Here is a 27,591-nt window from a genome sequence, read left to right as displayed (position 1 = left end):
AGGAGAAAGTGTGAGAGAATGGGAGTATGGATGGGGTATATGTGCAGGAGTAGGTGAGAATGAGAGGGCAAAGGAAGGAGTATGTATAGTTGTGAATAAAAGATGGAAGAGGAGCATAAGACAGTATGGATCAGTTGGGTCAAGGATTGTGTGGGTAAAGTTGAAAGTTGGAATACAAATGTGGGCAATTGTGTGTGTGTATGCGCCAACGCAAGATTGTGCTAGAAGAGTGAGAGAAGAGTTCTGGACAAATGTAGAAGTGTACATGGAAAAGTTTGGAAGGAATGAGAGAGTGTTTTTGATTGGTGATATGAATGGTAAAGTTGGGAATGTGAAGGTGGATGGAATAGTTGGTGAGTGGGGTGTGCCTGCTGAGATAGATGAGAATGGGAGTGCGTTAGTGGACATTTGTGCTGGGAGGGGGTTGGTGATAGCCAATACCCTCTTCAGGCATAAAATGATCCACAGGTATACATGGCGAGTGATGAGAAGAGTGGGTGGTGAACTGAATGAAAGGAAGGCAATGATTGATTATGTGTGTGTGGATGAAAGGATGCGAAGATGTGTAATGGATGCAAGAGTTTATAGAGGTTGGGGGAGTGGACTTCCTGACCACTACTTGGTGGTGGCCAGAATTAGAATTCAAAAGTAAGATGGAGGAATAGAAGAAGGGAAAGACGAGAGGAAGGAGTAGTTGCAAGGAGAGTGGAAAGGTTACAAGAGGATGAGAAAAAGGCAGAGTATAAGAGAGAAGTGGAGGAACGATTGGGCAAATATGAATTGGAGCAGATGGGAGACGTGGAAGGTGTGTGTAAGATTTTTACAGAAGAAATATGTGCAGCATGTGATGCGGTGTGTGGAAGGAAGAGAAGACGGAGGGGGGTGCAAGGAACAGCGTGGTGAACTGAAGAGGTGAAACAGGCTGTGGCACAAAAGAAGAAAGCATACAATGAATGGATGAGAAATAGGGGCGTGGAAGAAGTTGAGAGGCGGAAGAGAGAGTTATATGTAGAAAGAGAGAGGTGAAAAGATTAGTATGAGAGAGTAAGAAGAGGGTGGATGAGAAGAGAGAGGATGAGGAATTTGGAAGGAATTTGAGTGTAAAGTGGAGGGACTGTAAGAAAATGTTCTGGAGAGAGGTGAAAAGAGTAAGACAGGGTGGAAGTGAAGTTAGCAGGGGAGTGAAAGATAAAAATGGTAGATTACTAGTGGAGAAGGGAGAAAAAGTGAGCAGATGGAGAGAACACTTTGAGGAATTGTTGAACGTAGAGGATGAAAGTAATGCGAGTATAAGTGGCTGGGGAATGGCTGGGAGAAGGAGGGAGTTGAGAAGACAGGAAGAAATCAGTAGGATAGATGTTGTGGAAGCAATGAAGAAAGTTAAATCGGGGAAAGCCCCAGGAATTGATGGAGTGTGTGGTGAAATGCTGAAGCATGGGGGAGAGATAGTAGTAGAATGGATGTGGAAGGTGTGCAGATTGGCCTGGGAGGAAGGTAGAGTCCCGGAGGATTGGAAGTCAGGTATAATTATTCCCTTGTACAAAGGAAATGGGGAAAAAGAAGTGTGTGGTAATCATAGGGGAATTTGTCTTCTTAGTATAATAGGAAAAGTGTATGGTAGGATACTTATTGACAGAGTTGGAGAAAGAACAGAGAAATTAGTTGGAGAAGAACAGGGAGGCTTTAGGAAGGGAAGAGGTTGTGTAGATCAGATATTCATTCTTAGATCTTTAGTGGAAAAGTTTCTAGAGAAGGTAAAGAAGTTGTATGCAGCTTCATGGATTTGGAGAAAGCATATGACAGGGTGGATAGACAAGGATTGTGGAAAGTGTTAAGAATATATGGAGTAGATGGGAAGTTGTTGAATGCTGTGAAGAGTATGTACGATGGTGCGAAGGCTGCAGTGCGTGTGGATGGTGAACTAAGTGAATTTTTCTCTTTGAAAGTTGGTTTGAAACAGGGATGTGTCATGTCTCCATGGTTGTTCAATCTGTACATGGATGGGGTAATAAAAGAGGTACAAGGTAGGGTAGTGGATGTTGGAGTGGCCCTGGTGAGAGAGGATAGTGTTTGGAAACTCCCTGTACTGTTGTTTGCAGATGATTCTGTGTTGTTGAGTGAAGACGAAGGGGAGCTGCAAGGCTTGGTGGATGAGTTTGAGAGAGTGAGTAAGAAACGGAATCTAAAGGTGAATGTAGGGAAGAGTACAGTGATGGTCTTTGAGAGAGGTGAAGTCAGTGAATGTACAGCGAGGTTGGATGGTGAGAAATTGGAAAATGTGAGTACGTTTAAGTACTTGGGTAGTGTGATGAGTAAGGATGGAGGTTTGGAGGGTGAAGTGCTTGAAAGGGTACAGCAGGGAAGAAAGGTTGCTGGTTCTTTGAAAGCAATGATAAGAAACAGGGAAGTGAGCATGGACGTAAAAAAGTTACTACATGACAGTATTGTGATACCAACTCTAACGTACGGAAGCAAAGCTTGGACGTTGTTGGAAGAACACAAGTCAAGAGTGAGAGCAGTGGAAATGAGTTATTTAAGAGGAGCCTGTGGAGTCACATGGAGAGACAGGCTGACGAATGAGGATATAAAGGAGCGTTGTGGTGTTGATGTGGATGTGATAGGAAGCATTATAAGGAACACACTGAGGTGGTTTGCCCATGTGGAGAGGATGGAGGGTGACAGACTGACGAAGAGAGTGTATGTGAGTGAGGTGGAGGGGGGAAGAGGGAGGGGGAGGCCGAGGATGAGATGGAGGGATGGGGTGGAGAGGTATATGAGAGAGGGGGGTGTGTGAGTTGGGAGCAGGGCAGTGAAATGGCGGGGGACAGGGCGACTTGGAGGTGGTTTGTTTGTGGCCACCCCAAACGGGATTGAGGCGTCTGGCAATAGATTGAAAATAGAATAGTATATACAGTAATCCCTCTAATATCCGGACGCCCAATAACCGAACATCCCCACTAACCGAACCTTATCGTCCTGGGATCAAACATTCCCAAAATGGTCCGAAAATCCAAAAAAATTGGAAAAAAAATCGATTTTTTGCCGTCCGTAATTTGAACTTGCTGCGCGCGCCGCGTGAGAGCATTGTTTTGGTTCGTCATTCCTCCGACGTCCGATAGAGCGCCGCTGCATCCTCCCCACTTCCCGCCTGTCTCTCACCGCGACAAGACCTACGCTCTTCGTCATGGCTGCCCACGTGCTCGCTTTTGTGGTGGTGCCGTACTTGCTGCAAGGCCTCCTGCTGCTCTCTGCCCTACTCTTAGTGTGTGTGATGATGGCCCCGCCTCCTGAGAAAAGGAAGAGAGTGGTGTTGACTCTGGAGAAGAAACGGGAGATATTGGAGAAGGTTGATGCGGGTTGGTCTTCCTCTCGCATTCTCCGCGAGTTCAACCTGGCCCGGTCGACTTTGTTTGATATCAAGCGTTCCCGAGACAAGCTCATGCAGTACACGGCTGACTTCTCGTCGAGAAGCAAACGCAACGTGGAGAGGAAGGTTATGTTTACTCCCAAGTATGCAGAGATCGACCGCTCCACGTTGATTTGGTATCGACAGCAACGTGCAGCTGGTGTGATGGTACGTGGAACGGAGCTGAAGGCTGCTGCTGAGAAGTTTGCAAGGCTTCACGACGCCCCTAGACTTCAAGGCATCCGAGGGTTGGCTCTTCGCGCGTTCAAGTTGCGACATGGCCTTACTAACCGTAAAGCACATGGCGAAGCATTGGACGCTAACGAGGATGGAGTGGACGAGTTTCGGCACAAGGTGAAAGGCTTGATCGACAGGGAGGGCCTCACTCTCGGTCAAGTCTATAACGCTGACGAAACTGGCCTATTCTATCGCTCGGTGCCAACGAACACTCTCGCCGATGAGACGGAGAAGCGTGTACCTGGCCGCAAGCTTTCTAAGGAACGGATATCTGCTTTGTGTTGTGCCAATGCTAACGGCATGCACCGGCTTAAGCCCGTTATTGTTGGCCGTGCAAAGCAGCCTCGGTGCCTTCGTGGGGTGATGGATGTCCTTCCTGTCGTATGGTACCATTCTTTGAAAGCATGGTTCACAGCTGTGATTTTCAAAGACTGGTTTCACCATCACTTCGTCAAGGAGGTCATACATTACCAGACGAAGACACTGGGAATTCCTCGCGACCAGGTAAAGGCTCTCCTTTCCTCGACAATGCACCTGCCCACCCGTGCGACAAGGACTTGGTTGCTGAGAATGGCCGTATTAGGTGCATGTTTCTGCCACCTAATACGACTGCTCTCATTCAACCAATGGACCAAGGAGTGATCGTGGCAACAAAGCGCCTGTACCGTCGGAAGTTCCTGGACGAGGTGATGGTGGTTCTCGAGGACGAGGACGAGCGCAGGGAAGGACGTGACACTCGAGGCAAGCGGACTTTGGAAAACCTTCGCCGCTACAACATCAAGTCTGCGCTGTACAACTGGGCTAGTGCATGGAAGGAAGTCCCTGTGAAAACTCTTGAAAATGGTTGGTCTCGTCTGCTTCTCGGAACAGATGTGGAGTACGATTTCCTAGGGTTTGACGTGGATGACTTCCATGCACGGCCTACGTACGCACGGCGACGATGTTGATGTGGACGATGTTCGTGAGTGGTTGGACGACGACGAGGGCGATCCTGGGTATCAGACGTTGTCTGATATCGAGATCGCGTCTTCGGTTGCTGGTGTCAGTCCCGAACTTGAAGATTCCGACGACGAAGGCGATGATGATGCAGACTCCGCCCAGCAGGACACTACTCCAGCCATCCCCAAGCTGAGCGCACTCCGGGAACATCTAGAGTTCGTCCCTAGACTACCTGGAACACCCGGACTGCGACAGGGAGATGGGGCCCTTGGGACTCGTGGAGGAAGTGCGTGCTTTCCGGCAGCGCATCATCAATCGCCAGAATCGTCGGTCCTTGCGTCAGTCAACGATTGACAGTTTTTTCAGGCCCGTGACCCCCGCTGTGCCAAGCCCTGGTTCCACTCCGTTGCCTCCCCAAGACAGGCCCTCATGCTCCGAGCCACAGCCCAGCACATCAGCTACAGTGGAGTCACCGCTTCGACGTGAGTTTGCGGCTGTCTTCAGAGTCTTCTGTAGTCGGTACGCCATCACCACTACCCACCGATGCACCCCTTGGACGCCTGCCAGTGATACTCTCGGGCTCTGACAGTGAATAAACAGCAAGAACTTCTCCACTAGACCACACGGGAATTTTGAGTGTTGTGCAGTGAAAAAAACGGTGTGTTGTGTTAAGGTTTTCAAGTTGGGAGAAAAGACTAAGTAGAAAAGAAATTTAACGTAACTAACCTTCTTTGTTTTGGCTTTGGAAACTTAAAAAACTTGGGAAAAGTTAATGTGCAACACTTAAATTTAATGGAACATTATTTGGACTAAAGTGAACACTGTGAAAAGAACGGACTTCTGTGTGTTAGTGACTAAGTTCAGTGCAAGACTTCAGGAAGAGTGTAGTGCAAGTGCTTCAGGAAATCGTTCTTACTGTCAGAGTCCGAGAGGAGGCGGTTATTCATCGAGGTGGCCAGGGACTTGCTGTAAGTAGCCAAAATGTTTCATGTTGTACTATTTTCCATACTATATTTACCAGAATGTTTCATATTGTATTTTTTCCCATACTATACTTACCAGAAAGTGTCATACTGTACTTCTTTCCATACTAAACTTACCTCATGCATGTGCAGTAGGAATGTGTTTTTCAGAGTTCGGTTAGGTTCGGTTAGGTTAGGTTCGGTTAGAGTCCATAAGTACCAGAATGTTTATTAATGTATGAACATACTTCTAAACCCACATTTTATGTGTCTATTGCATTTATTTCAGTCATTTATGTGCCTTATTGGTGTGATTTGGGTGTTAAATAGGTGCTATGCATGTCCGGAGGGAGTTGTATAGGTGTTTCTCTGTGTTAGGGTCCGTAAGTACAAGTCCATAAGCTGGGGCCCAATATCCGGACAAAACCAATATCCGAACCTACCGATGGCTCTATTGATCCGGATATTGGAGTGATTACTGTATATATATATATATATATATATATATATATATATATATATATATCTACTGTATCTGTCTATCTATTGCCAGATGCCTTAATCCCGTAAGGGGTGACCACAAACAAATCGCCTCCATGTCACCCTGTCCCCCGTCATTGCACTGCCCTTCTCCCAGCTCACCACCCTCCTCTCGTATACCTCTCCACTCCATCCCTCCATCTCATCCGTGGCTTCCCCTTTTCTCTTCCCCCTCTCCACCTCACTCACATACACTCTCCTCATCAGTCTCTCACTCTCCATCTTCTCCACATGGCCAAACCACCTCAGTGTGTTTCTCCTTAACGCTTCCTATCACATGCACATCCACATCACAACGCTCCTTCACTTCATTTGTCAGTCTGTCTCTCCATGTGACTCCACATGCTCCTCTCAGATAATTCATTTCCACTGCCCTTACTCTTGACTTGTGTCCCCTTATATATGTAGGGTGTCCGAAAAGTTATTGTGCAGTGGAAAAGGTTTAAGTAAAGTTTTAATAAAAATGAAGTTTTACGTACGATATTGCAGTTTCTCCTACAGCAAATACTGGAAATGTCCCCCAGAGGCCTGAAGACATGTCTGCACACAACACTGCATATTGCCGAACACATTCTGAAGGGTGACTGGAGTTAACTGTTCAGTGTGTTGGGTAATTCCCATCTTCAGCTCCTCCAGAGTGTGTGGATTGTTCTCATACATTCGTCCCTTCAGTGTGCTCCAGAGATAAAAATCCGGGGGAGTGAGGTCTGGAGACCTAGCAGGCCAGATTCCATGAGAGATTATGCGATCAGCAAAGAAGTCTTCCAAAAACTTTAGTGATGCTGGGGCAAGTGTGCAGTCACCCCGTCTTGTTGGAACCAGCCTTCTTCAATCTCACGCTCATGGAGCTGGCCTACGAATGGTTCCACAATGTGAGTGTGGTACCGTTCTGCGATTCGGTGTCGTTAAAGAAAATTGGCCCTGTGACACGTGTACGACTTAAGGTTCACCATACTCCGACCTTCTGATTATGTAGAGGAATTTCCTTTAATTCATGTGGGTTTTCAGTGCCCCATGGATGAGTAGTTCTGGCTATTCACGTACCCCGAAAGATGAAACCATGCCTCATCGGTGAGGGTTACATCAAGGATGTCCTCACCTATGTCCAGAAAAAAGTTCTGAAACTATCTGTCTATCTATCTATTGCCAGATGCCTCAATCCCGTTTGGGGTGGCCACAAACAAATCGCCTCCAAGTCGCCCTGTCCCCCGCCATTTCACTGCCCTGCTCCCAACTCACACCCCCCTCTCTCATATACCTCTCCACCCCATCCCTCCATCTCATCCTCGGCCTCCCCCTCCCTCTTCCCCCCTCCACCTCACTCACATACACTCTCTTCGTCAGTCTTTCACCCTCCATCCTCTCCACATGGCCAAACCACCTCAGTGTGTTCCTCATAACACTTCCTATCACATCCACATCAACACCACAATGCTCCTTTATATCCGCATTCATCAGCCTGTCTCTCCATGTGACTCCACAGGCTCCTCTTAAATAACTCATTTCCACTGCTGTCACTCTTGACTTGTGTCCTTCCAACTGGTGATCACTCTCTCTCAGCTGGTGCACTACCGACACCTTGTATGGAAAGAACTTCAACTTCCGCTGCAAAATATCGTGCACTGTACTCTTTGCCGCATGGGCCTGTTGGGATAACCATCTTACAGACTTCTTTGGACTCTTCAGCATCATTTCCTGGACCTCAATAACTTTCTCTTCTGAGCTTGAGGGCCTACCAGTTTGGGGTACATCTGCAACACTGCCCGTTTCGCGAAATTTGGCTCTTTCTCTTCTGAGCTTGAGGGCCTACCAGTTTGGGGAACATCTGCAACACTGCCCGTTTCGCGAAATTTGGCTATCAAATTTCGCATGGCATTACGGTAGGGCACCTATGCATCTGGAATTTGCTGGGCAAACCTTTGTTGCACAGTATCCATAAATTTTCGAACGTTACAGAACACATGCTTCACCAGGAATATTCGCTGTTCACTCGTCAACACCATTGTCACTCCGCCAATACGGATGTACATTCCCACTCGCAGTCAGCTGTCAACTGAGTCAGACATTCCAGAACATCTGTGAGCAAGCAGTAACACCATCTACTGCATAGTGGAAACACGGGACACACGACTTACAGGTCTTGTATGCATTACCGTACGTATAACTTTCATGTCATTACAAATTTCTCACTGCACAGTAGCTTTTTGGACACCCTGTATATCCTTCTGCCTGTGGGTGACTCTACACTGAGCGACAAGCCAAGTGGTTTCCTGTACACCAGGAAACCATTTACAACACTGGGTGGTATCCATGTAACCAAATATTGGCGCCTGGTGGTTTAGTGGGTAATTATGGTACTCCAGTCGGATTGAGCCGGTGAAGGTTTATATCCAAGGGGTGGTTGGGGTTTATTGTTCATGTAATGCCACTCAGGGATGATTGAGGCTGGTCAGCCTCATCTCAAATGGTAGGGCCAACTTACCTAGCCCTGGGCTTTTACGCTTCTCATGGGGAGACGTAGGATTGGTTGATGAATGAATGAAATATGTATGTACATATATATACTGTATAATGTAAAATATTGGAAATGGGTAAAAGTACCAAATGACCATCCCTGAATTATTTGATGGGTAATGGACCAGTCTCAAAAGCGAGAGAAGAGGAGGGCTTAGGAGTGCTGGTCAAGGATAATTTGTTACCTGGAAAACACATTAACAAGATAGTTAGGGAGACGTATAATCTCTTGACAAACATAAGAGTAGCATTTCATTACATGGATGGGGAGATGAAAAAATTAATAGTGGCCATGATCCCCCCCAGGTTGGAATGTGCGACATTAAAAAGAAAGATATAAAAAGAAAGATAAACAGGATCGAGAGAATACAAAGAACAGCAACCAAGATGGTCCCTAGCCTGGCAGATCTGTCATGCTGTGAAAGGCTGGAAAAACGACCTGCCTTCCTTAGAAGAAAGAAGAGCGAGGGGTGACATGATTGCAGTGGTCAGGGTGAGGATGGGAGTAGAAAAAATTGACAGAAAACATCTCTTTGTATGGGAGGGGAGAGTAACAAGAGGACACAGAATGAAACTAAAAGCCCCAAGTTGCTTGAAGGCTATCAAGAAATGTAATTCTCCATATATATGCATAGACCCTTGGAATAGCCTGGACAGAGAGATAGTTCAGTCTAAAACCTTAAATGAATTCAGAGCAAAATTTGACTTATCGAGAAACTGAGACAGGACCCAATGAGCATAGCTCATTTCCTGTGTTTCACAACTAGGTAAATACAGCTAGGTAAGTACTGCACACACACACACACACACACACACACACACACACACACACACACACACACACACACACACACACACACACTGCTAAAAACATGACACCCCCTCTTGCTTTGTGAGTGTGAGTGTAATACAGTAATTTGTTTTGTTTGTTTATAAAGGCTCCGACATGGATGCATGTGTTGGCCATGATCACCTAATGGCTGCCGTCCATCCTGTTCTATCTCTGGCAGCCTCCCTATTCAGTCCCTTATCCCTGAGGTAAAACACTGTGACCATGTCTCAGGTCTTTTTTGGTCTTCCTCTGTCATCCGTACCCCCAGCATTAATACTTCTTCATTTCTGCATCCAGTTGTCGTCCCCTATCCTTTCCACGTGCCCAGACCAGTCAGTTCTACCTTTCCTCATCACTAAACCAATACACTCCAGTCCCATCCATCCCTTTAACTTCTATCATAAAACTAGCTCCCCCAGGCCTCACATTCAAATACACACTGCACATCTGCCTAATCATTGTCATTTCTATATGTTTAAGCCTGTAATATTAAAATTGATGCAGTTACGTACAGTTGCCAAACTTTCCACCTGGGCCACCTAGCTGTGAATGGTGGGTAACGGGTGCTGGCAACAGTGTATCTGTTTGTTCGTGTGTACATGCTCAACGAAAGTTCGGATCATCAAATCTCTTTGTCCTTAGTGAACCTCTGTCAGAGTCAGAGTTCATCCCATAGATGGCTGGGTATGGAGTTGGGTGGGGAGAAAATTGTCTCAGGAGTAAGGTGGCTCTCCCATTGGTCAGTTGCATGAAACTGGTCGCACGGGAAATTGTTGTGTGCCACAGGTCTTTCTGACCAAGGCCAAATAAATATGACTATATTAATTTTATAATAAGGTAATATATATAATATTATTATATAAATATATACTATTATATATAATACAATAATATCTGTTACAGTAGTGCACCAACTTTCGCTACAGCAGGATTCGCGGAATCCACTTTCGTGGCATGCACCAAATATTCCCTAACTTCCTCTTTCGCTTGAAAAAAATCGATTTTCGCGCACAAATTTTGGGTTTGGGACAATATTTTGAACTTTGAATTTCCTGCACCGCCCGCCCACAACCCACCGCCATCTTGAATGACGTCATGTCAACACTCTGTCCACCCATTCCCGCCATTGTGTACGAGCATGCTAGCTCCATTGTGTTGGATTCTCACGGTTCAGTGGCCTCTGCTATACCTGGTAGTGTGGGGAAAGGGCCTGGTGGTGTGGGGGGAGAGCCTGGTGGTGTGGGGGGAGGGCCGGGAGGCAGTGGTGGTGATAAAAAGTGGCCGGGACATTCAAAGTCGGGAGGAAAGGCCAAGGCTAAAAGAGAGTATCGTGTTGGAGTGAAGAAACGGCAGTATAATAATGAAATGAAAAGGAAGATAGTTGAGTTGTACAGTTTTTATTGTTTGTATCTCACAATGCAATGTCTATCTATCTATCTATTGCCAGACGCCTCAATCCCGTTTGGGGTGGCCACAAACAAATCGCCTCCAAGTCGCCCTGTCCCCCGCCATTTCACTGCCCTGCTCCCAACTCACACCCCCCTCTCTCATATACCTCTCCACCCCATCCCTCCATCTCATCCTCGGCCTCCCCCTCCCTCTCTCCCCCTCCACCTCACTCATATACACTCTCTTCGTCAGTCTTTCACCCTCCATCCTCTCCACATGGCCAAACCACCTCAGTGTATTCCTCATAACGCTTCCTATCACATCCACATCCACACCACAACGTTCCTTTATATCCTCATTCGTCAGCCTGTCTCTCCACGTGACTCCACAGGCTCCTCTTAAGTAACTCATTTCCACTGCTCTCACTCTTGACTTGTGTCCTTCCAACAATGTCCAAGCTTCACTTCCGTACGTTAGAGTTGGTATCACAATACTGTCATGTAGTAACTTTTTCACTTCCATGCTCACTTCCATGTTTCTTATCACTGCTTTCAAGGAACCAGCAACCTTTCTTCCCTGCTGTACCCATTCAAGCACTTCACCCTCCAAACCTCCATCCTTACTCATCACACTACCCAAATACTTAAACGTACTCACATTTTCCAATTCCTCACCATCCAACCTCGCTGTACATTCACTAACTTCACCTCTCTCAAAGACCATCACTTTACTCTTCCCTACATTCACCTTTAGGTTCCGTTTCTTACACACTCTCTCAAACTCATCCACCAAGCCTTGCAGCTCCCCTTCGTCTTCACTCAACAACACAGTATCATCTGCAAACAACAGTACAGGGAGTTTCCAAACACTATCCTCTCTCACCAGGGCCACTCCAACATCCACTACCCTACCTTGTACCTCTATTATTACCCCATCCATGTACAGATTGAACAACCACGGAGACATGACACATCCCTGTTTCAAACCAACTTTCAAAGAGAAAAATTCACTTTTTTCACCATCCACACGCACTGCAGCCTTCGCACCGTCGTACATACTCTTCACAGCATTCAACAACTTCCCATCTACTCCATATATTCTTAACACTTTCCACAATCCTTGTCTATCCACCCTGTCATATTCTTTCCAAATCCATGAAAGCCGCATACAACTTCTTTCCCTTCTCTAGAAACTTTTCCACTAAAGATCTAAGAATGAATATCTGATCTACACAACCTCTTCCCTTCCTAAAGGGATGTACTGTATTGCAAGTGAAAATGAAAATCTGATGTTACTTTAGGATAACCGGGAACCAATTAGCCTTTTTGCCATAAAGACAATGCCCCAACTTTCGCTAATTCCACTTTCGCGCATTATTTTTGGACCCAATTAGGCGCGAAAATTGGTGCCCCACTGTATACTAATTTGGCCTTGGTACGTGAACCTGTGGCACACAAAAATTCTATGCAAGGGGTTTCCTGCAACTGGATGAGCCGGTGGAAGAGCTGCTTAAGGGGGAAGCTTGGCCTAGTGAAGGCCAGGGCAGGCTCTGGACGGAGAGAGGGGGTTAGGTTATTCATACCGCCAGTGCCAGTGATAATAACTGCCGAACTAGTTTTTGAGGTCCATGAGCATTCTACTAAATATCTGCATTCTTAACAATACTAAACATTTTATTTTCTATGTTGTTTTTACAACGTTACCATAACATGTTAATGAACTGTATGTTGGAATCGCTCCAAGCATTTTTCTCTATCACTGTCTCCTTATATCAGTAATTCCATTTCGTAGGGTTATCACTCGATACCATTATCAGTATAGGTTGAAGAAGATTGCATTTACCTAATATCTAAGTCCAGTTACAGATAAGTTGCCTGCCATATTCACATCATGATTGACACAGACCATTAAACATTTAGATTATGTTCAGTCACTGTTAACGGTTGCTTATTTCCTCGTTGGTAGTACTTCAGGTAGATGTTTTTATGTGTTCTGTGGTGTACCACGAAGAGGTAGGAGGTTAAAATATTGTCATCTCAACAGGCAAAGAGTTTATGCATAATGTTGTCAAATATGACTATCAGCTATGATTATGACTTAATGACTATGGTCATTACAGCGCACCTTTATAGTCCATTCATCTAACGAATGACTGAATTACACATTACAAGGAAAATTGATTGTGAGCGGTGCCACTTATGTGTGAGGTCACACATTTACCTCCGACATCTATAGTTCCTATCTCTTGTACTTAGTTGAAATTAATATCCGCCCAATGATTAATCCTGTAACGAATAATACCTAACTTATCTAATCATGTCTCGGATCAAGAATGGTACAGTAATCCCTGTACTTTCCGGATGCCCACTTTCCGGACTCTCCACTTACCGGACATTGTGGGCCTGGACCTTCGGAACCCAAAAATCGCCAAAAAAATAAAAAAAATCCCCCCTAAACCCCAATTTTTTCCCACCCGTAATTTGAAATTGCCACACGCCGCGTGGCGCCAAGCGGCTGTTTACTCCATGGCCCCTTCACCCCTTCCTTCCTCCCCCTTCCCCCTTCTCAGTCATGGTTGCCATTTGGTATTTTTCATTACCAAATGTGGGCCAATTTGGTACTGAAAAATTCGTTTGATAGTGAATCAGTATGATCCATTACCAAACAGATTTTTCACATGTATGAAGATATAGAGAATGAAGACGGTGGACTGTCTGCTTTCTTTCATTAATCTGCTAGCAAACATAACGCAAAAATAAACATGCTTCTGAATATAAGGAGAGTGATTATTTCCATTTGTACATATAATTAGTGATGAATAAATGCATCCTTTAAGAATTTGGTAATGAAAAGTTAAATTTGGTAGTGAAAATTAAGGAGTTTGGTAATATGGCGGAGTTCAGATCTGGTAACCCTGTCCCCAGTTACTGCCTGACCTTCATTCAGGGAAGACGTCCATTGCAGTGGATGCCACACGTGCTCGTTTTTTAAGAATAAACAGTGAATAAACTGCAATACCTCGCCACTAGACCACATGGGAATTTACTGTGTTGTGCAGTGTTAAGAGATTAGAATTTTGAGTGCAAAGGATTAAGTGTGGAGTGAGTGTGGAGTGCAAAGTGGCGGTTGAAACTGGCGGTTGAATCTGGTGTGGTGCTGTTAAGAAGAAGGTGCAGTGTGAAACAATTATAACTCACAGTGCAAAGAATTAAGTGTAGCACAACACTGGATTACTATAAGTGCTTCAAGAGCATTTTCAAAACTACCAGAGCCTTAGAGAGTTAGAGGAGGCGGCCACAGACATTCTGTAAGTACAGTACCCTGTAAACTGCTAGGCCTAAGTATTTTCTGTACTTCTAATTCCTCATTCTCTGGTTCCTTTTCATTTATTTCATGCTTTATGTCCATTATTGGTGTGAGTAGGGTCTTAAATAGGTTTAAATAAGTGCTATGCATCTCTGGTAGGGAGTTATTTAGGTAGCTTTCAAAGTTAGGCTGGGTTAGGGTCCTTAAGTACCAGTCCAGGAGGCAGAGGCCCACTTTCCGAACATGCCTTTGGCTCTGTTATATCGGATAGTGGAGGGATTACTGTATTTCAATAGGTTTTATCGAGACCAGCCCATGACTCGCAAAATTCAAAATGAACAGTCAGAATCTATTTTTCTACAGCAAGGGCCGGTCACACGATGGTTCGTCCCCCCAATATTCAGTAGAAAATTTTTAGCCATGGGTTTATCACATAATAATGAAAAAGAATACATTTATAAGTATGTAATACTGTATCTGTAAAGATACGGTCTTTTATATTATTTTACTTATTGTTTATATTATTTTACTTACTGTTTTCAGTACTTGCATTATCCAGTACATTCAAGAAGTTCTTTTGAAATTCTATCGGCTAAAAACTGTTGATTGAAAATTGGGATGAAATCTGACTGAGGTTCACTACGGAAGATGAGAATTGATGATCTGAACTTTTGTCGAGCATGTACACACGAACAAACAGATACACCTTTGCCAGCACCCGTTACCCACCTCTCACGGCTAGGTGGCCCAGGTGGAAAGTTTGGTGACTGTACATGACATACCTTTTAACATTTAGATATGTTTTATAAGATTTATATAGTGCATCATAAATTTTCTCTAGTGCTGGAGTCCTGAGGTGGCTACATGTCACCCTGCTGTATCTCACAGGCTGCAGATGACACAACGACGTAGTTTTGTCATCAGTCAAGTATGGGAAAATGGAAATAAAGACAATTATATGGATTTGTCAAAAGATCAATTGATCAAGGAATGGCTGAAGGAAATGCAAGAGGATTTTGAGAGAGGAGGGAAGGAAAAAGAAAGTGAATTTTCTGAAGCAGGAGAAACAGTGAGGATGCAAGAAACAAGAGAAGCAGAATCTGATGCAGAGGGTTCAGATGCCACTCTTGGACCCCTTGAGCAAACACCTACAAAGTCTCCAATACAAGGTATTGTATTTCATCCTTGACCTCTGTAGTTTATGACAGAACTATGTTATGTAGAAGGGTCATCAGGCCCAAATATGTATTTTAGTTTCATTTCATTATTCATCCTTTTCTACATTTGTATTCATTAGGTGGGCCCATTAGTGCTTTTCTTGGACCATTATCCTCCCTCTCCTGTAACTTATATTTTTCAAAGTCAGTTGAACCACATAGGCAAAGTGTTATGTATTTAGTCTGTACTTTCCACTACTGAACTTTTTTATGCAGGTTAAGTGAGACCTCTCAGTGTGGATCAGTAAATGCCATAGAAATAACCCTTACTTAACATTAGGGTTAGGTTGCTCCCAACAATGTTAAACAACTCACCTCTAACTGTCTATCTATCTATCTATTTAGTGCCATACGCCATAATCCCGTAAGGGGTGGCCATTTGACTTTGAGTTATTTGTTTTATGGGGAGGGGCACTAACCCTCCACCAACCCACTTGTTGACACGGAGGGAGCACGTATAGTTTGGTTATATGGTTACCACCCAGCGTTGTAAATGGTTTCTTGGCTTACAGGAAGCCATTTGGCTTATCACTCAATGTAAAGCCAGCTGTAAAGGAAAGAAAAGCAATAAGAAGTGACAGGAAAGATGGGAGAAATAGGGAGAGAGGAGCGCAGGCACAGAAAAAAAATGATAAAGGCTAAGGAAGAAGTAGGCAACACTATATTGAGTGAGTGGATGATGGTTGCCACCACCTACCACATGACTGGAGACTTTAAAATATGGGTTCAATAGGAATGCTGTAACACATACTGGTACTACAGGTATAGCACCAATTTTCCGGCATCCTTGTCTCCAAAGCCTTGTTAGATGAACTGTTTTGCTGGACTAACATAGGACACATATGTCACATATAATGATTCAGCAGGGACCAACAGAGGTCCTTTATAATCAGCAATTCCCCTCTGCCCCATTCTCCTTCACTGTAATCACACTCATGTTCTGATTTAAGTTCTCTGTGGAACAATTGAGCTTGTTCCTTAACCCCCTCGTGCACGGTGATGCAATACGAGTCAAAGTGCTTGCAGCGTGAAGGGTAGTCGATGACGCACTGTGATGCAGTTTCTCTATAAATGATCGTAGAAACTTTTCCAGCAGCTAAATGTGAGTCAGATTTTGGTGAGTCATAGGTTAGGGTGGCCAGGTCTGAGGGAAATATATTGCAACATTCACAAGCCTGTCACAAGGACAAGCAGCCTATTATTAGCTCAGTGTCCTCTCTGCAGTCAGGCAAGGAGGGTGTGTTAGTGCACGGCTGGCCATTTTATTCCTCGTTTTCTGTTATGTCACCAGTCCATACCATACATGTATTATAGTGATAGTGTGTTATATAGCGCAGTGTGTCAGTGAAGAAGGTGTATACTGTAAGTGTTTTTTATATATTTCCAGAGAAATCCAAATTTCAAATCTATAACTGCTCGTGAACAATCCCTTTTAATACTGAAAGTAACCATAATGGCTGGGAATAGGTTACCTGAAATATTTATTCAGTGAAACTGAAACTGAGGAGGACACAGACAAACAATCTAGGGAGAGTGATTTTGAGAGTGACTGGGGTGAGGAGGAGAGAGAGAGAGTGAGGCAATGTAATAAACCTCCCTCCTCGATCAAGGCCACCTCCATTATCACCACCACTACCACCACTGGTACCATCACTACCATTTCTGGCACCACCACCACCACTATCACAACAGAGACAGCTGCCTCTTATTGCCACCTCAAATACACACACACACACACACACACACACACACACACACACACACACACACACACACACACACACACACACACACACAGGCTGTGATTGTACCATTCCTCCTCTCTGCAACTCCATCTCTACATTCCAGAAGCATTACAACATTGCTAGAGGATGTGAGTAACCAGCTTAATTGTCTAGTTTTTATCTATCTATCTATCTATTGCCAGACGCCTCAATCCCATTCGGGGTGGCCACAAACGAATTGCCTCCACATCGCCCTGTTCCTTGCCATTTCATTGCCTTGCTTCCAACTCACACCCCCCTCTCTCATATACCTCTCCACCCCATCCCTCCATCTCATCCTCGGCCTCCCCCTCCCTCTTCCCCCCTCCACCTCTCACATACATTCTCTTCGTCAGTCTTTCAATCACATCCACATCCTCACCACAATGTTCCTTTATATCCTCATTCGTCAGCCTGTCTCTCCATGTGACTCCACAGACTCCTCTTAAATAACTAATTTCCACTGCTATCACTCTTGACTTGTGTCCTTCCAGCAACGTCCAAGCTTCACTTCCATATGTTAGAGTTGGTATCACAATACTGTCATGTTGTAACTTTTTCACTTCCATGCTCACTTCCCTGCTTCTTATCACTGCTTTCAAGAAACCAGCAACCTTTCTTCCCTGCTGTACCCTTTCAAGCACTTCACCCTCCAAACCTCCATCCTTACTCATCACACTACCCAAGTACTGTACTTAAACGTACTCACATTTTCCAATTCCTCACCATCCAGCCTCACTGTACATTCTCTGACTTCACCTCTCTCAAAGACCATCACTGTACTCTTCCCTACATTCACCTTTAGATTCCGTTTCTTACACAGTCTCCCAAACTCATCCACCAAGCCTTGCAGCTCCCCTTCGTCTTCACTCAACAACACAGTATCATCTGCAAACAACAGTACAGGGAGTTTCCAAACACTACCCTCTCTCACCAGGGCCAATCCAACATCCACTACCCTACCTTGCACCTCTTTTATTACCCCATCCATTTACAGATTGAACAACCATGGAGACATGACACATCCCTGTTTCAACCCAACCTTCAAAGAGAAAAATTCACTCAGTTCACCATCCACACACACTGCAGCCTTAGCACCGTCATACATACTCTTCACAGCATTCAACAACTTCCCATCTACTCCATATAGTCTTAATACTTTCCACAATCCTTGTCTATCCACCCTGTCATATGCTTTCTCCAAATCCATGAAAGCCGCATACAACTTCTTTCCCTTTTCTAGAAACTTTTCCACTAAAGATCTGAGAATGAATATCTGATCTACACAACCTCTTCCCTTCCTAAAGCCTTCCTGTTCTTCTCCAGCTAATTCCTCTGTTCTTTCTCTAACTCTGTTAATAAGTATCCTACCATACACTTTTCCTATTATACTAAGAAGACAAGTGCCCCTATGATTACCACACACTTCTTTTTCCCGTTTTCCTTTGTACAAGGGAATAATTATACCTGACTTCCAGTCCTCTGGGACTCTACCTTCCTCCCAGGCCAATCTGCACATTTTCCACATCCATTCCACTACTATCTCTCCCCCATGCTTCAGCATTTCACCACACACTCCATCAATTCCTGGGGCTTTCCCCAATTTAACTTTCTTCATTGCTTCCACCACTTCTATCCTTCTGATTTCTTCCTGTCTTCTCACCTCCCTCCTTCTCCCAGTCATTCCCCAGCCACTTATACTCGCATTACTTCCATCCTCTATCTTCAGCAATTCCTTAAAGTGTTCTCTCCATCTGCTCACTTTTTCTCCCTTCTCCACTAGTAATTTACCATTTTTATCTTTCACTCCCCTGCTAACTTCACTTCCACCCTGTCTTACTCTTTTCACCTCATTCCGGAACATTTTCTTACAATCCCTCCACTTTACACTCAAGTTTCTTCCAAATTCCTCATCCGCTCTCTTCTTACTCTCTCTTACTAATCTTTTCACCTCTCTCTTTCTTTCTACATATAACTCTCTCTTCTGCCTCTCAAGTTCTTCCATGCCCCTATTTATCATCCATTCATTGTATGCTTCTTTTGTACCACAGCCTGTCTCACCTCTTCATTCCACCATGCTGTTCCTTGCACACCCCTCTGTCTTCTCTTCATCCCACACACCACATCACATGCTGCACATATTTCTTCTGTGAATATCCTGCACACACCTTCCAGTTTTTATACTGTGTATATATAAGGTATAAATGTGTGTGTTTACTATATATTCTCACATAGTAAATGTGGTGTATTTCATTGCTTTTCTCTCAGGCGTTTTACACAGAAAGTATAGGTCACATCACAAATCCGAAGAAAGCATGAGCAAGCTGATGATTTTTTTATGCATACTTTTGTAAAGCAAAATAACCTTTGTGTGCAAATTATTTTGGGAAAAGTTTCGAAACACAAATATACTCCGTTTACAGGCACGAGCATCTGTGCTGTTATTGTGCCCAGCCCGTACTAACTTTTCAAAATTAATTTTCTCAGTAACAGTAAGGGTTATAACAATGTCTTTTATATCATGGGCTCCCTTAACCTTTGGGCCACAAAGCTTTAAATAATTTACTTACATGTTGTTGCAGTTTAAATAATAACATACAAAATGATAAACAAATCACATTTTTAGGCGATTTTTGTAGTTTTTTTCGATTTACTTGAAAACTTTTGGGCGTATTGTATTGCCATGTGCTCATTAGAAAGCTCGTGAAATTCTGCATATAGACATGTACGGTACTTTGCAACTGCACGTCCCGGGAAAAATTTTGTGCAGTGATGTTGGAAATTTATTAGAAGCTAGTTTTCACCTAAATAAGGTTTATTTTCACTTCATTTCTTTTCATTTATTCATCTATTTTATTACTTTTTTATTTTTTTATTTTTTTTTTGGTTATCTTATAAACATCAGCAAAGATGATAGGCTACGATTTATAACGATATAAGCATTTTCTGAGGGTAAATTTGGACTTAGAATTGTTTTCCTTTCTGCACGAGCGGAGGCAGCCTAAGCTGGGTTTTGGTTTTGTGTTTGGCTCAGAAACATATTGGAAGCTTATTGTGTGTGAGTGGGTTAACATGTTACCCAGCAGGTCCACTCCATCGCTCTGACACTTGCCAAAACTATTCCATCATCACTCAGTAATCCACAGTACTCTTACCATCTTTCATAGTTTTTCTAATATTCATTTGCCTCTTTGAAACTCTTGTCTGCATAGAATTTCAGCATTTTTCCCTTTGCCTCTTTATATCATAAACAGTTGAACTATTACCACGTGTCACACGACTTCCACAGGGGAACACCACAGCCCAGTTTTATTAACAGTTCTATCATATCCTGCTTTATTGTTTATATTTTTAGCGTAATAAACTATCTGTCTATCTATCTATTGCCAGACATCTAAATCCTGTAAGAGGTTGCCACAAACAAATTGCTTCCATGTCATTCTGTCCCCCGCCATTTCATAGCCCTCCCTCCAGCTCACACCCCCATCTCTCATATACCTCTCCACTCCATCCCTCTATCTCATCCTTGGCCTCTCCTTCCCTCTCCCCCCTTCCACCTCACTCACATACTCACACCTTGTTAGTCTCTCGCTCTCCATCCTCTGCCCATGGCCAAACCACCAATATGTACGGTATTTCTCCAAATGCTTTCTATGACATCCACACCACAACAATCCTTCACTTCCTCATTTGTCAGTCTGTCTCTCCATGTAACTCCACATGCTCCTCTTAAATAACTCATTTCCAATGTTCTCACTCTTGACTTATGCCCTTCTAACAAGGTCCAAGTTTCAAGTCCTTATGTTAGAGTTGGTATCACAAACTATCATGCAGTGGCTTTTTTACTTCCATGCTCACTTCCCTTTTTCTTATCACTGCTTTCAAAGAGCCAGCAACCTTTCTTCATTGCTGTACCTTTTCAAGCACTTCACCCTCTACACTTCCATTCTTACTCATCAAACTACCCAAGTACTTAAATGCACTTACATTTTTCATTTCTTCATCGTCCTACCTCACTGTACGTTCAGTGACATCATTTGTATCAAAAACCATAACTTTACTCTTCCTTACATTCACCTTAGCTTCTGTTTCTTACACACTCTTCCAGACTCATTCACCAAGCATTGCAGTTCTCCTTCGTTTTCACTTAACAGTATAGTATCATCTGCAAACAACAATACAGGAAATTCCAATCGCTACCCTCTCTCATTAGGGCCACTCCAATATCCACTGCTGTACCTTGTATCTCTCTTATAATCCCATCCATATACAGATTGAACAACCATGGAGACATGACACATCCCTGTTTCAGTCCAGCATTCAGTTAGAAAAATTAATTCAGTTGGCCATTCACACTCACTGTGGCCTTAGCACCCTCATACATACTCTTCATGGCATTCAACAGCTTCCCATTTGCTCCATATATTCTTTCACGTTCCTTGTCTATCCATTCTGTAATTTGCTTTCTCGAAATCCATGAAGGCTGCACACAACTTCTTTCCATTCCCTAGAAACTTTTCCACTAAAGACCTAAGGATGAATATCTGATCTACACAACCTCTCGAAATCCACAAAGGCTGCATACAGCATCTTTCCCACCCCTAGAAACTTTTCCACTAAAGACCTAAGGAAATATCTGATTTATACAACCTCTTCCCAAGCCTCCCTGTTTTTCTCCATGTAATTCCTATGTTGTTTTCCTAACTCTGTCAATAAGTATCATATCATATACTTTGCCCGTTACACTAAGTAGACAAATGCTCTTGTGATTACCGCACACTTCTTTTTTCCCCTTTTCCTTTGTCATCATCATCATCATCATCATCATCATCATCATCATCATCTAAGCCAGCATTGCTCCATGAGGGGTGTAGGAGCCTGGGGTTAGGCAAGTAGGTCCTGAGATTTAAGATGAGAGTGACCATCCTCACTCATCCCTGCATGGTATTACGTGAGTAATAAACTCCAACCACCTCTTGGATATATACCTGCACCGGCTCAATCTGATTGTAGCACCTTACGTGTCCACTGAACCACCAGGCACCATAAGTTGGTTATATGGTTACCACCCAGCATTGTAAATGGTTTCCAGGTGTACAGGAAACCATTTGGCTTGTCACTCAGTGTAGTCACCTGTAGACAGAATGAAGAGGAAAGAATGAAGGAAAGAAAGACAGAAGAGGAAGGATAGAAAGAAGGAAGAGAGGAATGGACAGGCATCCAAGAGCAGCACTACATCGCGTGAGTGGATGTTAAGCGCCCCCACCAACGGAATAATTATACCTGACTTCCAGTCCTCTGAGACTCTGTCCTCCTTATACACACAAGAACAGAAATTCATGGTTAGGAATGGTTAATTTTGAGAATTTTATATTCACAGACAAACTACATTCATTACAATGGTGGCCCACAAAGTTAGTTAAGAGAAATATGAGAAAAAAGGGTCATCTGGTTCGTGACTGAGAGCAGTAGAATCAGTATAAACATAGCTGATCCAGTCCCTCTAGTCTTTTTAGGGGTTATTATTCATACATTAACCCTTTGAGATTCTGACAACGCAATTTCGCGTCATCATAAATCCAGCAATTGAGATCCTGATGACTCACATTCGAGTCTTATGAAACTTTTTTTTTTTTTCTTTAACCCGAGACGTCCCATCGATGTATGGGTACGTTGCAACATTTTGCATTTGCCAGTCCCGTCGACGTACTGGTACATTTTGTAATTTCAATGTCCCTAATTTGCACAATTTTCAATTTTCGCGCGTGATTTTTCGTACATATACACAGGACACCTTCCTCTATTCCTCTACAAGTTGCCAAGCAGGGACAATGCCTTACACTGCATAACCTCCCCCCCTTCCCCCCCGCACGCCATTGTCTCGGCAATTCACCTGTTACCAGTGACCTGGCCAATAAAGACATTCAGGGCCAGAGTGATTCCCCAATTGATGACAATGTGGAGGACAAAGTTTACATAGCATAAGAGGAAGAAACAGTCAGAAATTATGATCAGGTAATGTGGCAAAAGAAGGTCAGGAATGGTGATTAGTTAGTGAGTGAAACAATGCTTATAATGCCTATATTACTGTTTGAAAACCAATATACTCTCATACTACATATAAATTCGTACCAAATAAATAAATAAATACTGTTTAGGAGTGGTATGGAATAGTTATCCTCCCATAGAACTCGTTTTCTTTGCAGCCAGCCTGATAGAAAACCCTGTAAGGTAAGGAGGTACTCCTACCTGTATCGAGTATTTTAAACCTCAGGTGAGCAATTCTCTATGAATTTTCGATGTTTCTCACCAAAAGCGGAGGTTTTAGCCCAAAAAATTTTTTTCCAAAAATGGTCGGGACTGGGGGGTGTCGGAGGTGCGAAAGTGGTCGGGACGTGACGGGTTAATCTCCTATCTGACCTTGTTCAACATACACTATCCTGTTTATCCTTTTCCAACTGTTTGTTTTTACATTGACAAGTACATCAGATAGATATGCATAATAAATAGGTTTTTACCATTAATGATATCAGTTTTACCAGCATGGATAATTGCCAGCATGACAGTGAGACCTTTCACTTTTCTCTGAAAACTAACATAAATTGCCATAACCTATATATCAGTAGAAAGGGAATTGACATGGTGCTACCAAATTTCACATAACTGTATTTTTTTTTTTTTTTTTTCCAAATATTTTTTCTACAGAAGGGTGTGTGATTTTTCCTTTTTGGCTAACTTCTGCTTGTCCTGTTGGCATTTTAGCTATCGTATTTACCTCTTTCAACCACACTACGATAAAGTGCAACTATTCAGCTTTAAAACGGTACCAGATTCATTAGTCTGCCATAATAAGTTAGCGTACAGGGGCTGATTAAGTACAAATATCTCTGCGCTATGACGTGCTCTATGTGCGCCCGGCTGAATCTGGCACAGACACAATTGGCGGAGGGGCAAAAATCTCAAAGGGTTAAGCAATAAAGTGAATGTAAACTTGTTGGGCTTGAGCCAATTAACATTTATTCCCATTTCTTGCCATCTTTGATTACCGGGGGGTTTCATCAGTGCGGTTGTTTGATGGACCAATTAACTATGATCAAGGAGGTTTGACTACAGGACAGTATATTGAAACATACTGGTGTTTGTGCTTGACACCACCGCTAGCACTTACACCTTTCGTAGACGCTGTATCCATGTTAAATGTAGGTAAAATAAGCTAAAAATCAGACATAATAAAGGGATCATAACCAAGACATTTAATGTAAGCAACCCAGGTGAGCACACACTACATCTACACCATCTGTAGCTGCCCTGTAAACTAGTCTTGGACATGGGAATTTCAAGTGCCCTCTCGTAATATTGTGTGGATCAGAAAAGGTGCTGGATCATTCGATGCTGGAAAATTGTTGGTGTACCTGTACTTACTTTCTCGCAATCACCCCTCCTCCTCCTCTTATTCTTCTCTTTCTCCAAAGTGTAGAACAGTATATTGATAGAGAGAGAGAGACAGACAGACAATAAATTTAGGATAAAGTAGCCTGGGGACAGTTTTGTCCTAGCCGTTTCCTTGTAGGGGATTTCCAAGAAGAAACAAGACACAAAAGATGATAATGATGTCTTAATGTCTATGAAAGAAAAAAATTTAATTATTTTATTCCTCCTAATAGGGAAGAAACATTCGCTATCCACATATCTTCAGCAAATGTTGAAAGTAGCTAAAAGGGATTGGAAACTCCTCTCCATTGTATTACTGTATTGTAGTATTGGTAATCTGGCAACCCCAGTCATCAGTCCTTGTACTGTGCAGACAAAAGCAATAAATGCTCACTTCCAGCATACAAAACTATGGGTCATTTATTTTCTTTTGCATTCCATTGCCTTCATCATCATCTCACTGTGAAATCACCCTAACTCTCATCCTTTTTTTATATTTATGTTGCAGTAGGGCAAATGGGGACTTCACTGGCTTTGGCTTTGTCTGCTGAGAGACAACTAATCCTTACTTTTGACTGTACATGTACCAGTATTAGAAGCAGCTTGGTATCTTCCAAAGCACGGGTGGAGGGGATAGGGAGGTCATTCCTAGTGGTTTCTTTTCTCTTTCAGTTAATTTCCCCAAGGAGATCAGAGAGTCACCTCACTCCTTTATGAGCTCTGGAAATTAGGTTAGATTGATGATGATGATGATAAGTCCTTGATCATTTTACTGTAGGTTATTGTACAGCATTTATATTACTGTATAGGAGAAGGAATAAAACGTACATGCATTGTGTTCACAGTTCAGTCATGACCATACTTACTGAAGTACTGGATTAAAATTTGCTGTTCCTGTATGTAGTATAGTTAATGCATGACTGATTGTCCATGAACATTTGATAAATACATTTTTTTTCTTCACTGACATGCAGCATGGACACAGTTTGCCACCAAAAAATATGAGGCCTTTGATCCATGCTCCTCACAGATCATTTATGACTACAATGAGGAGAGGCTAAGGCAAGAGGAGGAATTGGAGGAGGAGGAAGAGGAAGAACAGCAGATGAGGGAGAAGGTGAAACTGGAACGTGAGTAATAATCTGTCTTGTTTTTTCATTCTTAAATAACACTATATTTTACTGGTTTGAGTCAAGTTGTAATCTCCCAACTTTTGTTACTGTTTTATTATATATTTCTTTAATTTTGTTAATTATTTTGGCACACAACATATTTAGTAGCCTGCTCCAAGAATCAGTCTCACTTTGGAAAGATATTCTTCCTTGCCTTTTTATTATCTTCTGTTTTTCATAGTTTTTGCCTGTAGCCTCATCCAGTTTGGAATTACGAGGTACAGCACTGTATTATGTAAACTCTATTTATCAGCTTCCTTACGTCATGTTACATATTTATACAGGTGTGTATTAAAAATATAATATCTCCCCTTTTTCATGGTAGTTGCTGTTTGGATTAATTCATTCTTTTCAGTCCTTTTTCATCACTTAAATCTCTCAAGTTACCTATATTTAGTGTATTTTTTTTATATATTTATTTTGAATTGAGGGTTTCATACAGTTACACTTCATTCAAGTTTTGGCTTAATGAATGTAATTATTTACACAAGTGAACTGGATTATGTGTGCATGGATACGTCACATCCATCTAGTCACCATCCAGTTTGTTTTTGCATTGTCAGTAGCATAAGTGCTTAAGTCTAGGCTGTTCAGTCCTGACATTCAAGGCAAGGGTGACCAGCCTTGCTGGCATTGTATTCTTGATCAGTATAACCCCAACCATCCCTGGATATAAGCCCTTATGGGCCTTACATAGTTGGAGTGCCTTAACCCCTTAAACGCGGATCGTCGCGTTTGCGACGCTCGGCCAAAAGGACATGACGGCGGGTCGTCGCGTTTGCGATTCTAGTAAATTTTGAATAACCGCGGGCAAGCAGGCTCCAGCTGGTATTGTCTATCAGTACCACCACCCTCTAGCTACAACTAGCATACTTTACCTTTGTACTACTGACCTCAGTTGTTGCCAAATATCGCGTTTTCCCCCCGTCCCCTCCCCCCACCACGGCCCGGCCAGCCTGGCTGTGATACATGGCAGCGCTCTGAGCACTCAGAACTGTAAATCTGCGCTCTCCTCTCACAAGCAGTTTATGCTACTAGGAAACGCTTGTTTCCCCAGTTGTAACACTAGCTTTTTATCTCACGGTTTGCCCCTGTTTAGCGTCAGTTTACTGCAGGCTTTCAAAGTGACATTATGGTGAGTTCTAGCTCTTCCCAGTCAGTGCAAGCGGCCGACAGGAACGAGAATAAAGTGGCGGACGTAAGGCAGAATAAAAAGCGCGCCGTGGTGATCTTTTGGGAAGTAATATGATTGAAAATAATGTAGTATACATGTTTTTAGCTGTGAAAATGGAAATGTTTGTTGAGTGACGGGAAGATTGCCGCCACAGTGCATGTCGGCCGTACGCTCCGTTGATTTTAGCCTTATTTTCAGTGCTTATTGTACAAATACGGATTCCTAGCTACCTTTACGTTGTAGTATAAAGTTTAATGTGACAGAATGAGGCTGTGGTAGAGGGGAAACCGGGTTGCTGGAGGTGTGAAAGTGAAGATTTGGTTACCCAACTTTGCAAGTCTCCACAAGTCCTTGGGTAGTCCACGAAGGCTCAACACCTGTCTCTGGAGAAAGCTGAATGTAAGTACTATCTGCCATACCAAGTATAATGTTCTAGGGTTAATCTCTGATTTTTGGCGAATATTTTCCTACAGGTACTCAGACCGCGATACAACCCCGCCACTCGGGGGGGGGAACGACTGTACACAGCCGCGTTTAAGGGGTTAACCCATTAGACCACTATAGCCTATTCTGTTTCATCTGAGAAAAGATGAGCCTTAAGCTTAAAAAACTGGCAGTTGATTGGTTGTCTGAGTGCATTCATTATTAATGATGCATTTTAAATTATTTTTATTATAAGGGTTACAATAACTGGTGGTTTAGTGAGTTA

At 43.2% G+C, this 27,591-nt stretch overlaps 1 protein-coding gene across 6 annotated transcripts in view; it reads left to right on the top strand.

Annotated features, from left to right (window-relative positions):
* Positions 1–27,591, top strand: part of RsfS312 (ribosomal silencing factor RsfS-like protein, 312) — a 108,030-nt gene that overhangs the window by 6,835 nt on the left and 73,604 nt on the right. For 4 of the 6 annotated variants that reach the window (XM_080274432.1, XM_080274430.1, XM_080274429.1 and 1 more), the window contains exons 3-4: positions 14,967–15,294; positions 25,511–25,666. In XM_080274432.1, coding sequence (XP_080130558.1) covers positions 14,967–15,294; positions 25,511–25,666 — 484 coding nt within the window. The remainder of the gene's footprint in view (positions 1–14,966; positions 15,295–25,510; positions 25,667–27,591) is intronic. The other 2 variants (XM_080274434.1, XM_080274435.1) reach the window with 2 other exon arrangements.

The sequence above is a fragment of the Coenobita brevimanus genome, chromosome 57 (genome assembly GCF_032717465.1).
Source record: "Coenobita brevimanus isolate Jiangsu-jjx chromosome 57, ASM3271746v2, whole genome shotgun sequence".
Taxonomy (NCBI): domain Eukaryota; kingdom Metazoa; phylum Arthropoda; class Malacostraca; order Decapoda; family Coenobitidae; genus Coenobita; species Coenobita brevimanus.
Note: the sequence above shows the minus strand (reverse complement) of the source record. Positions and strands in the feature narration are given on the sequence as shown.